Here is a 13,417-nt window from a genome sequence, read left to right on the forward strand (position 1 = left end):
GTCTATTTTTCACCAACTATTCTTCAATTCAGGCATGAGGAAGAATTAAGATAGCTTGCTACAGCCTCAAGGGAGTTCCCTAACCAATCACACAGCAGACAAAGCACTCTATCACATAAGGTTCTGGCATGGTGCTCAGCCTCCACTGCACTCTGCAAAACATCCACCTATGAACACAGTTAGATCATTCAGCTTGCATTATACATAAACATTCTCCATTACAGAGGCAGAAGACCATTATAGAAAAGTAGTGCCTTTCCAGTGCAAAACTGCTGAATATCGACTTCTGCATATCGTGGTATAGGAATATCGAGATCAGAATGTTGAAGGTCAAAATATAGAAAAGAAAGTTCACAGAAGGAAATATAGATTTACAAACTCCACATCTACGCACCTTGAATATATATATATTGTCAAGATACATATGAGTAGTTAGTTATAAGAAATCTAGACTTACCTATTAATATTTCAATTTCAATATTTTGTCCTGTATACTGAGTCCCATCGATATTCTGGTGTTGATATACAGGGTGCCACTAAACAAAACCACTGATAATCACATTAACCAACAGTCCTGGCACATCACAATATGACCAGTATTGTTTTACATACCCAATTCACTGAAAAGTCAACAGAGATCATCTAGCACCTTGAAGAGGCACCCCATTCTTCCCATACTCATCCACATGCTGACATACACAAAACATCTGAACAGACAGAAGCATATAGGTGCATTAGCTGTCTCGTTTGAAAGTGACATAAATAGTGATCACTGTGACTCCATAATGTTGTCTCAACCCTAGAGACGCGCCACAAAATATCTTAGCACTATTGCATGACTCACCTTCCAAAGTAGCAAGTATGCCATGCATGACCAGCACAAACAGCTCTGATCTCGAACCTGATGAAATGCATTCGTCTCAGCACTTCTCTTAAAGACACTGCTAGCAAACACCCACCTTTTATAGCGACTCTCCTCTACTACTGTGAAAGGCATTGTAGCTGAAATGCCACAGTGCCAAAGTGCTTGATCCTCCACGAAGCCAGGAACACATCAGCTTGCTTACTTAGTGTGTGACACCATCTTGTAGCCCATTAAGCACAATTAATGCACTAGTATGCAAATGAATCCCATAAATGCTATTATGTGTCACAAAGACAATAATTTCCTAAATAAAAATGGTGCAAAGTTTAAAACACTTCACAAAAAGGAATTGTGATGAGGAATACAGTAGACACTAAACTTGAAAGCTCAAAATATGGTCTCACATTGTGCAAACAGTGCGCAGATCTGCAAATCCTCAAAAGGCAGTAGGGAATTATAAGGCTGGGGGTCCTCTCACAGGTCAGAACATGATGATGATGTCAATGATACCACTTCTTAGCAGATGGATAAGCTCATACTAATTCTAAAGGCACCAATGTGGTGTGATAAGGATGGTAAGTCCATGTGGTCAACACTATAATGGAAAAGAGATCTCAGAATGAAGTAACCATGACTCACTCGTATGCAGTGTGAATCTTCGTAATGTCCTTCCAGAAAAGTAGATTGGTAAATAAAACCTTCACAAGGGGCTCATAAATTTTCTACTCCCGTCTGCTCTCTCCGATTTCCCAGCTGTCTATCTCACACATTCAGTGGGTGGGATGGGACAGACAGCTTGGAATTTGCAAGTGGGAAGTGGGAATTTGAAAGTGGGTGCAGTGAGAATTTGCACGTGGGTGTAGTGGTGCAAACAATATCCCCCAAATCAAACTTGTCAGAAAGACTCTCCCTTTTTTCCCAGTCTAGGGAATTTGGGGTCTGGTCACTCAAACCTTAACTAATGCACACAGCACCAAATAGACAAGCTTCAAACCAATCAAAATTAAGACACGAGACTGATCTTCGACCTAAAAAACACAAACCAGTAGCAGAACAGTTCAAAAGCACACAATGGCTCCTAGGCAAAGAATAAATTATGTGCAAGAATCTCTGCCTTACTAAATAATTAATCATCCCTAAATATCTGCTGGAAAAAATCATGCAAAAAACCCTGATTCACAACATGCATAACTTGAGCATAGTTGATGAATGTCTGCTGATCACACCCAAAATCAGATCGAAGAATAGGGGTGACAAACTACTTTCAGTTTGGCTCCCAGCCCTTAGAACACCCCTTCTACTCATAACTGCCACACCAACCTCTCATGTAGTTCAAGGTGAGCCTCGAAACCCCCTTTTGCAAAATGGCTCTTAGGTTGTCCCCCTTTTATTTATTAAATCATGTTCTTCCATCTTGTCCATTATGTATGGTTATCTATGATTTAATACCACGTAACCTTCCAGTTGCAAGATCACATCTCTAGCCACTATGGCTTTCATTGTGAATGGCTGGATCCCAACCAGACCACTAACGTGGGTAAGGGGTGACGGGCTGGGAAAGAAATATATTAAAAGTAGGCATGTGATTCTGAGCCCTATGATTCTGGGTCGATAGGCACCAGGCCTGGAGCAGAGGCAGGAGCACAGCTCGACCTTTGCAACACCAAGGGGAGCTCACACAATCCCCTCTCTGTCCTCACCCATGATGCCCTAGCTTACTTGGCCCTCCTGTGAACATATTTTATTTGCTCAAAACAGATGGAAAATATCTTGAAGACTTTCCTCCGTAAATCGGAACAAAATGACCTGGACCTGATATTCCTAGGTCTTCATTTCCATTTCTGGTGGACACCTGATGGAATAAGAAATTGTGGCCCCACCAGTATCACTGCACCGAAAATCCAGCAAATTTCTAATAAGGTCGTATGAATTTGATCTTGTGACTGTGCTTAAAAGCAATTTAGAACCCTTGGGTCTGTTATATGCAAAATAAACATACACACCATACACTACAACATGGCGCCATCACATTCCACAAATGAGTAGAGATTTATATTGACACACAAAACAAGACAGAAAGTGTCCTCCTCCACAAAAAGATGCAAAACACAGAAACCAGGCTATAAATTTTGGGGCTTGAAATACAACACCATCACCAAAGCATCCAATAACCCATTTAACACTTTGTACTACAGAGGCTGGCAAAATCTTTTTTTTTAAGCCTGCAAGGGGTTTTCTCTCTGTAGACTGTTTCACAGCAATAACTGACAAACTGTGCCCTTCTGTATCCTATAGCTTTTACCTGAAATAACTGAACTATCACAGTTGAGAATAGACAGAAAGATAGAGGTTTTTAAAGATTTTGGGAGGTGAAGGCATTTTCACCACTGTAATTCTTCCACCTTACAGAACTTCCATGTTGTTATGAAAAGATACTAGCAACATTTCCTGATGTCAGAACCCTTCCATTCAACTTCTCCTGAAATTCTCTTGGGAATGGCAAAGATTGACTAAAGCATTTCCTGTGTGTATTAGTGCTCACCATTAAGGAATCAAGGAAAATGCAAAATGGCAGGTATGGTTGATTTGTGCTGACAAGAGAACTACTCACCCCACCTCGGATGTAATTTATTGGCGTTCTTCCATACAGTGACTGACAAAGTCTGTTTTGTTGTTTCATGGTAGAGAATTTGTTAGAAATGGGGTTGTATGGACATTTACTCTAGCAAGGTTAATGGAGTCACACAGCTAAGATAAGCTCTGCTCACCCCCTTGGTAGCTTGGCACAAGCAGTCAGGCGTAACTCGGGAAATGTATAAAGTATTTGCACAGACACAGAGTAAAACAATGAAAACACCACAGAAGTACACCAGTTTAGGAAAATAGTCAATATTTATCTGAGTCAAACAAGACCAAAACGAAAAAAATCCAACACACACAGGTAAAGATATCACTTTTTAAAGTTTAAATGAGTCTTAGTTCATAGGAATCAATGGTTGTATCTTTTTAGTACAAAGTACTGGGATGCATAAAAAAAAAGATGATGAGGGCCGCAGGGGAGATGAGGCACCAATAAGCAAAGCAATGCGTGGATTCCTTACTATTTTGGGGAGGTAATGCGTCAATTATTTCCTCTCAAGAGAGGCAATGCGTTCATTTCTCGACACGCAACCCCAGTTGCTTACTGCAGTGTGGAGGCCCCGGGGAAGATGCATGGAAAATCCAGAGGCACTGTGTTGACTGAGCTGTGAGGAACCAGGCACGGTGTTAATTCTGCAGTCGTGGCACATCGATGCATGGATTTTCTCATTCAGATGTCCAGCTCACACTTCCAAGTCCCAGGGACTGGAATTGGCACCACTTGACAAGTCAGGACTCTCCACAAAAGAGCCCAGGCACTGGTAGATGAAGTCTTTGATGTCCCTGAGACTTCTTATGAGGAGACAAGCGCAGTTCAAGCCCTTAGAGAACCTTGGAAAGCAGGATGTAGAAAGCAAAGTCCAGTACTTTCAGTCACACGACAGAAGCAGCAAACAGCAGGCTAGAACAACAAAGCAACAGGCAGAGTGGCAGTCCCTCCTACAGTATCCAGCCCTTCTTCCAGGAAGAATGAACTCGGTCCAGAAGTGTTCTAACTTTGTGGTGTCAGAGTTCCAGTACTTATACCCATTTCTGTCTTTGAAGTAGGCAAACTTCGGAGAGAAGTCTGTGTAGTGCACAAGACCTACCTTTCATTGCCCTGGCCCCAAACACACTCTACGGGGTAGGAGACTGCATTGTGTAAGGGCAAGCACAGCCCCATACAAGTGTGGGTGTCAGCTCCTCCCACCACTCTAGCATAGGAAGGCCCAACAGAAAATTTAGGACACAACTCCACTCCCTTTGTGTGACTGTCTAGAGTGAATTCACAAACAGCCCAGCTGTCATCCTGACTGAAACGTGTATTCCACAGAAACACAGAATGGTTAAGCAAGAAAATGATCATTTTCTAAAAGTGGCATTTTCAAACCTACAATTCAAAAAACAACTTCACCCAAAAATTTACTTTTAAATTTCGAGTTTAGATTCCTCAAACTTCATATCTCTACCTGCTTCCAATGAGAAATTACATGTAAAAGGTATTTCAAGGCAATCCATATGCTACGCTCTGGGAGAAATAGGCCTTGCAATAGTCAAAAACGAATTTAGCAGTATTTCACTATCAAGACATGTAAAACACGCTAGTACATATTCTACCTTTTAAATTAACTGCACCCTGCCCATGGGGTTGCCTTGGGCTTCCTTCAGGGGTGACGTATACGTGGTAAAACGGAAGGTTTGAGCCTGGCAAGTGGGTGCACTTGCCAGGTCGAAGTGTCAGTTCAAAACTGCACACACAGACACTGCAGTGGCAGGTCTGAGGCATGTTTACAGGGCTATTCGTGCGCCCTAGGCACACATAGTGCACTTTACAAGGGACTTACTAGTAAATCAAATATGCCAATCATGGATAAACCAATCACCAATGCAATTTAGACGGGGAGTACTAGCACTTTAGCACTGATCAACAGTGGTAAAGTGCCCAGAGCCATAAAGACAGCAAAAACAAAATTCAGCACAGGATAAAAACAGGAGGTCAGAAGCAAAAAGTTTGGGGATAACCCTGCAAAAAGTACATTTTCCAACAGTATTTATGAAATGACATGCAGGGTTATCTCTAACACTTTAAGCAATGAATTGAAATTGCTGTATTAAATGGACACAGGTAACAGATTGCTGAGTGAACTGCACACTAGCAAAACTATGGAAGAGCAGAAAAACAAACTGCTCTGTTGGGGACCAATTTTGCTGAAGGGGTTAGTAATTCGAAGTAACTAGCATTAGTTCCTGCGTTCAGCTATGGCACCAACTCTTTTACAATGATTTGCATTATCATGAAATGTGGAGATGGTAAATATACTGATACTTTTACAATTAACTACAAATATTCCCATGCTTCGGATGTCACCTGCTGTGATAATGGTTGTACATATTACAACTAAATGTGGATAAAGTCAGCTCACTGAGAAAATGTCCTATTGATTTATATCATATAAAAATATATAATCATCTACGTGGCAAATTCTTGACTAATCCAAATATTTGTTGGTAGATGTTATTCGAGAAAGTGCCGGCTTCAAAGGCTTGCATCAGTTTGGTGATACGTGTCTCACTCAAATGGCGCTTACCATGGATGTCGGGTTAGTTTTAAGCAGTGGTGGGAAGTGGCCATCTTCAGTTAGACCACATGATACTGAGAGTTGTGAGAGATTGGTTGCTGAAACAGTAAAATCATAAATCTGAATTCTGTAAGGCTAGAATCAGTCTCGACTCCTGCCAAGAGTGTGAAAGAGAGTGCCAATGACAATTGTGTAATTAATAGAGAAACCTTTACATAATTTTAATATAAGCCCTTTTCGATAAAAGTGTCTACAAACAACATGCTTTCCTACAAATTTAGATGAAACAAGTGTGAACGTATACCAGGTCAACGATTAAACCTCTCCTCCACAAACTATTGGCATTCCATCTTAGTAGAGAAGAGAACCAAAAATATTCTGTAAAAAGTAAAAACCAGTATTCGCAACTACAGAATCACGAAATAAGGCTATCCTTATATCTGAATCCCAAATATATTTTACTGCATTTTCGCATTTGCATATAAAGCTAACTGCAAATAGTACTATTTTCTAGCTGTAAATGGGATGAATAATATGGATTTCAACATAGGACTTAAAATGTGCACACATCACTGCTGACACAAGTATTCCGTTCTGCTACAAGCCTATCTAAAAAAAAGTACGGTGCAGTCCATGAGTACTGGAAATACTCAGAATTAATAATTAAACTTAAATCTTGTCTGCAGGCAAAATGGCCTTTGTGCGTCACTGTTCCAATATGCAACCCCTTTATACTCAGTATCATTGTGCAGCACATGTTCCATACAATCACAGGCCATTGTGGATACACCTTCCACCCTAATGGAGTGTTTGAAGGAGACCCGCGCAGCTGTATGAATCAGGCACAGCAGAAAATTCCAGAAATGTGTTTGCAGTTTTTGTTGTAGGACATTTTATCTCACAAAACACCTGGCCTGCCTCTAGTATCAGGACATTGAGTTATTTCCTAAAATGCTACGTTTTATGCCTCAAGACAGCGTACTTCACAGAAAACACTGCCTCAGACACAGCTTTTCGAGGACAGAGATGAACGTTTGAATCTTGGGATTTAGCAATATGTACTTCAAAATAAAGACACCTACGAGCACCGGAACCAGGCGTCACAAGCACACACCAAAACTGTCTCACATTCCGTTAACATGTTAAATATTTCTCGGCTCGTTTAGAGAAACACTGCTCTTCACAACATGTGTTAAAACTGGCTTACGCTGTGAGTAATTTAACAGTGCCTTCCTAACTGCGTTTTGCACTCAGGTGACATGCCCTTACCTCATGGCAAACGGTGGCAGGATTTCACAAAGCCATTTACATTTGAGTGCTGCAAGCAATCACATCGGCTATAGACATGAATAAGAGTCTATAGTTACCTCTGTTGAGGGAGGCCGAGCTGTTTATGTCTCCGGTTATGAAGGAGGATTCGGACTGCTTTCGGACGGTGTCATTCCACATCCGACGAATCCGGCTCTGCGGAGAGGGAGAGAGGGGGAGCGGGCGAGTGAAACAAGAGACGTCACAGGTTCGCCGACGGCACGCGCGATCAAACGAGTCCTTCTTTATGGTCACTTGCGCGACAGCTCTATTTCTTTTCTGCATTTGTCTGCAGCTAGTTCCAAACGTCTCTCTCTAAACACTCTGTGGGGAAACGCAAGAAGCCTAGACAATGGTGATTTATAGCACTGCACCAGCGCTCGGTATGACAGGTTAATGATTCCTGCCCACTGAGGACCAGGCCTGCTTTCAGTCTGTTATTAATGTCATCTGCATATGTTCATCAACATTCTACATAGCTGCCAAGTTTTCAGAATGCTTATGTGTGACATGCATATGTTTAGAGTATGCATAGGTGTGACATGTCATGACCTGTCATGGTGACAATTTTAGTGACACTGCATTGCGAGTGCACTCAAGCACTTATGCTTATGATATACAATACATACACTGCTGCCCTATTACATAGTATGAGGTACTAGTTTGAGCCCTGGCCTGCCTTGCGCCTGCACTCCACCGACTGGAGATCTCAGCTGCCTGTGCAAGTCCCTGACAACTGCCACCTAACAGTGAGGGTGCTGATGGCATCTTCACTTCTCACTCCAAGCAGCAGAGCTAGTTCAAACCACCGCGAGCAAACCAAAGAGGATCTCCTAAATTAGCGTGACATTGCATTTCTCTACTGTGTGATGCATGGCACTTGGCAAGGCCACATCTGCAGAAAAGATACTGCGGAAATTGAGAAAATGGAAATGATTATAAATAGAGCATTCTTTACAACAGCAGGATCATTGTTAAGTGTGCCGTTTGGAGTTTCAGAGCAGTGTGTGTATAGCTTTTTCTGTTTTTTTTTGCCTCAGAGACTAATGGTATAGGGCAATTTCCCATGTCTATCACTAATATCTAGAAGAACATGCAATGTTCTCCCCTTAATCTGGAAAACATGTTATGAGAATCATATGGATTTTTAAAGCACACTCAGGGAGGCAAATTGGTGTCAAATAACCCAACTTGATGGAAATGTTATCAAGCTGAAAAGGATAGAAGGCTGTAGGAATCCACCAGAATTTTAACCTAGGACAATGATTTCAATCTCATATTTCAGGATTGGGTCCTCTGGTGCATATGAGCCACCATGCACAGCTCCCCTGAGTCACCACAGATCTCCTGAACCACCAGAGCCAGCAAACCCATAACATTCAGGATGGGCCTTAACTGTTTGGACCAAGCAGTGCTTCAGTTACCTGGGATTAAGAGACACATGCTATTGCTCTGGGATGAAAATCATTTGGTAATAACAAAGCACAGCTTGAGGAATGTTAGAAAATTTACTATTTTGCAAGTTCACAAATCTGTTGGTGCTCTCATTCCTCCCACTATCATTCTCATGTTCTGCTTTTTAGGGAGCGATGATTCAAGTTACACTATACTGGGACTGGGTAATCCTATCTACACTGATGTATGTGCTGCATTTGATATCGCTTGCCTTACTGGTAAAATATATGGGAATTAAGCAAATGAACAATGAGGTTGGTGAAAGACAATACGAGGGTGCATATAGTACCGGGTCTTCCTGTTGTGATAATCCAACTCATGCAAGATAGTTTTGAAAAGAAGGACAACTGATCATCCAGGAGAGTGAATATTTCTGACACCTCAGGGTGTGTCAGTGTGTCGTGGGAGGGAGACTGAGTGAGGGAGTACACCTCTATAGCACCCTGTGAAGGATAAACTATCTTGTGGCAAATGGTCTAATATCATGTGCGAGATGTTTACCCTGTTGTAGATTTCTAGCTCACATCGCTCAGCATTCTGGCACCTGTACTTTTACTTTTTGTGTTTTAAGTACAGGGCCACAAGTTCCAGGATATGAGATGAAGAGCCAGAACTGTCTGAGAATGGTGCACCTGACAACAGGGTACGAGAGACCACAGATAACCTAGAATCAGGCCCGACAGAAAGGAGATACAAGAGCCGTTATTCCCCAACTACACACTTTCGATGGTTCTGCATCATGTATGGAAAAAGGCTTGAAATGCTCCCGTGGATAATGAGGGATAGGTATATAATCCTAAGAGAAGTTTTCATGACAGGTGGTTTTATCAATCTGCTTATCATTTCCTTTTCCCAATATTTTTATTGTATTACAATTGGTAAACAGTATGTTAATTATTATTTCAAAGTGCACCCAAACAAAACATCTTAATTTTCCAACTCTACCCTGTACAGATTTTATTTTTAGGTGGAGATCCCACATGCCTATTTGGGTCACTGCTGAAGGAGACACCCTTGGGAACATGTCCCAAGCCAATGGCTGCTGTCAGTGTCCAGGAACATAATGATAATCCGCATCCTGCCCCTGCCCTGCTGATCTCCAAAATAATGGATTGCAGTATGGCATAATACAGATGTATGGCTGCTTCTCAGATGTACCTTCTGCGGTTTTAGATTCCAAAGATGGCTAAGCCACCATTGTATCTCTTTTGCTTCCTCCGGGGAATATACACCCTTCGAGACATAGGGTCAGATGTCATGGAATCTAGATGAATAAGGCTCATAAACGCTTTAACAAAATGAGCCGAAGAAGCATAAATTATACCTGTCCATAGAAATCCCTGAAATCTGGCCTCAAAAGTGCAAAAATCAAGCATGTTTCCCTTGGAGGATAGACACTGTTATTCATTGTATGTTTCTTTCTTAATATGTGATGTGTCAGGCATAATTAGAACCCATTAGCAGTAGAGGGTGAATTTGTGTTTTGCTTTCTATTGATGAAAACGTCGCTGAACATTTTACACAAAAAGCTCTTCATATGCATGGGCCCATGCTTAAGGAGCTGCACTGCATGATTCAAATACAGATTCAAGGACATTTCGCCACTTGACTATTTCTTAATTACTAATGAAACTTTTCCATAAGCGGTTCAAGTACCAACCACAGCCCTGAGACGCTGCTTTTTCAGAATAGGAAGTCATTAAATTGCATTTTCCATAATTCAGTAGCAGCAAGTCTGTGTTGTTAGTCCTGAGGCTCTGCCCAGATGAACAGTCATGACAGCCAAAACAGTTTGATTTAAACAGGTTATATGCTCTAAAATTTGCTTGTGTGTGCGTTTAGGCGTGTCTATGTGAGTGTGTGTGCACGCGCCAGAGGGCATGTAGCCACCAAGCAACTAAATATGTTGGTACATTTATCACGTGGGACAGCGATCCACTGATCCAGTTAGTCTTGACTGTACAGTCTCTTCGCTGATGCATAAGAGATGGACCGAAGATGTTGTGACAGCTGACCAACATACGCTGCAAATGCATATGATATCAAAAAGCTGACACAATCTGTTCATTGATGGATCGAAATGTGGTACGAAAGCTGACCCACATTCTCTGCCAAGGCTTGCAATAACTAAGAATTATCACAACCTTGGGTAAAGTGCACAAGTCAATCCTGACTATACTACTCATAAATATAGGAGTACGTACTTCAAAATCACTGAGAAGCACCACTCCAGACTTCATATGGTTCACCTTTCAGCATAAGCCGCACAAAGTATATAACTGCGTAGGCAATTTGCAGATGTGCACAATTAAAAATATACAACACTGAATGGAAATAAACAACACGCGGCAACTTACATTGTTCACCTGTGAACCGGTGGAATATCGCCCAGGTGTTCGAGAGCCCGACGTTTTCCCTGAGCCGATGGAGTTCTCTGTGCTTTTGCCACTACAGCAGTGCGTGCGCAGACATTTTCCATACTCTTTGCGCACCTAAACAATTACAAAAAAGTTACCTCCGTCAGCTGACATTCCAACAGTTAGTTACAAACTGTAAACCTAACACTTCTTTCTGCAGAATTCATTACTATTGCACAGCCTTTTCTCGTGTAATTAGAGGACGTCCATTGCAAATGACTGCAGACAGATGGATCCGGAGTGGAATTACAGCAAATGTGTGTTGTGTCCACTATGCCAGCGCCCGAATGCAATCGGCATGTCTGGGACAATTTGGGAAGGGACTAAGACAGGCAATATATGTTTTTGTTGAGGCACACTAAACAATTAAATGTAGGAAATTGGGTGTTCTTTATTTAGGAATTTGTTAATAATGCTTGTAAAAGATCCCTAGTGGGCACAAAATCGAGAACGTCTTCTCAAAATCCAAGTAAAGTCAAAAATGTAACTACCAACAGGTTCCCGAGGATGTAAAATTCGCCTGATTAAAGAGTCGCTACCAGTGAGAAGTCCCTCACAACGCTTACAAGAGCTAGCTGCAGGAAAGCGTTGTTCCACGGTGTGTCCCGCAGCTGTGGACAAAAATTGTTATTCATTTTTCCCCTCATGTAATACACGTGATTTCTACAAACGTTACAGGTATTGTGGTAAAGGAGTTACATTGGACGTCAGGGTAAACACTGTACATGAGGACATATCCTGTGCACACGAATCACAAGATACTTTCTGCTCAAACCATGCTCCTGCGAGCCAACATTACAGATAACAAGAGTAAAGTGTAAGGAAAAATATTATGCCAAAAAAACGAAATCCCATAATCCAATCGGGAAATAAGCAGCAGATTGCTCCTGTTAATAATGATAAAAAAGGAAATAAAAAACAAGTCTATGTTGCAGTACTGAGGAGGGTGCAAAGGGGAAGCTGCACAACAGTCTTAACAAGTCAGAGTTTTCTTAGGAATACAGAACGCCTTCTAACATTTCCTCGTTCTGTACATTTACATAACAAAACACCACAGCACCAGTTTGTCCCACGACATGGTTATTCTCACAAGCAGAGTATTACAATAGAATGAAATAGAGAGAAAGAGAAATTAAGCATTAATTAATCTCTTAGATATCCTAGAGGCAGTGGTCGCCTTCTATCCCACAAATGATTGCATTTACACGTGTGGTTCTGTTTGGTACAGTACATGAACTGACAACAATCAAGGCACCCGAATCTAGTATTTCAAAACATTTATTGACAGCACATCAGTTTGTTATTAGTATGTGTAATTTTTTTTTCTTCGCATTTTGGGCAAAATAACTATGTTCCAACCACCTCTTTGCCTCCCTGCATTTAAATCCAGTTTTTGAGTTTTTATTCATTTGATTGCATAGCTCTCTGCCCTGTCTTTTTTCAAACTCTTTTTGCTGTCATGACAGCACATTTCCAAGCATTATTTTAAATTTACTTTCACACTGCTAGTTTAATGCAAGGACACATTTTTCTCAGAAATAATCTCCATTCCAATGAAAGCAGATTCGGTTCCAACCTCTGCATGTGTCATCAACAGGTACATGAGTCTCGCGGCTTAGATAACACCCTGCCCATATAATACACTTTTAAATTGGAAACAGGACCCTGCATTCATTCTCTGAGACATGAACGATACCTGTCCTCATTGCATGATAATGCACAGAGGCATGCTTTCACAACACGCATCCTTGGCCGGGATGAGTGTGTAGTCACTGAGGATTACCCCATATGCTGTTAGAGGGGCTTTCATCAAGCGGCTGTAAAGGTTTGTGCAGAAGGACGTCGCCATTAATGCACAGCCCACACGTTATTTATGAAAAGGTCTGCAGGCAGCGATACGCAGCATATGGATTATTCAGAATGGATGACACCTGCAGACCTTGCTTTACTGGCTTTTTGTTCTGTGCAAGGCCTTGGAAAATGCATAGTTTTTTAAGGTGGTTTTATCTGCGAGGGTTAATGCATATCTGTTTGAACAGTGCATTCTTCTAGAAGGAAAGATATGTTTTCCTCAGAACTAGATACAAAGCGCCCAGGGCCCTTGGGTGTACACATTGTTACATTTCTAGCCGAGGTGATTTCAGAGTCTTCAGGTAATGAAAAGCTATCTCTTG

General features: G+C 41.5%; 1 protein-coding gene across 10 annotated transcripts in view; it reads right to left on the minus strand.

Moving 5' to 3' along the window:
* Positions 1-13,417, minus strand: part of ADGRL3 (adhesion G protein-coupled receptor L3) — a 1,158,007-nt gene that overhangs the window by 45,895 nt on the left and 1,098,695 nt on the right. For all 10 annotated transcript variants that reach the window (XM_069237928.1, XM_069237906.1, XM_069237923.1 and 7 more), the window contains 2 exons: positions 11,184-11,318; positions 7,431-7,527 (listed from right to left, as the gene is read on the minus strand). In XM_069237928.1, coding sequence (XP_069094029.1) covers positions 7,431-7,527; positions 11,184-11,318 — 232 coding nt within the window. The remainder of the gene's footprint in view (positions 1-7,430; positions 7,528-11,183; positions 11,319-13,417) is intronic.

This window comes from Pleurodeles waltl, chromosome 1_2, assembly GCF_031143425.1.
Source record: "Pleurodeles waltl isolate 20211129_DDA chromosome 1_2, aPleWal1.hap1.20221129, whole genome shotgun sequence".
In the NCBI taxonomy this organism is placed as follows: domain Eukaryota; kingdom Metazoa; phylum Chordata; class Amphibia; order Caudata; family Salamandridae; genus Pleurodeles; species Pleurodeles waltl.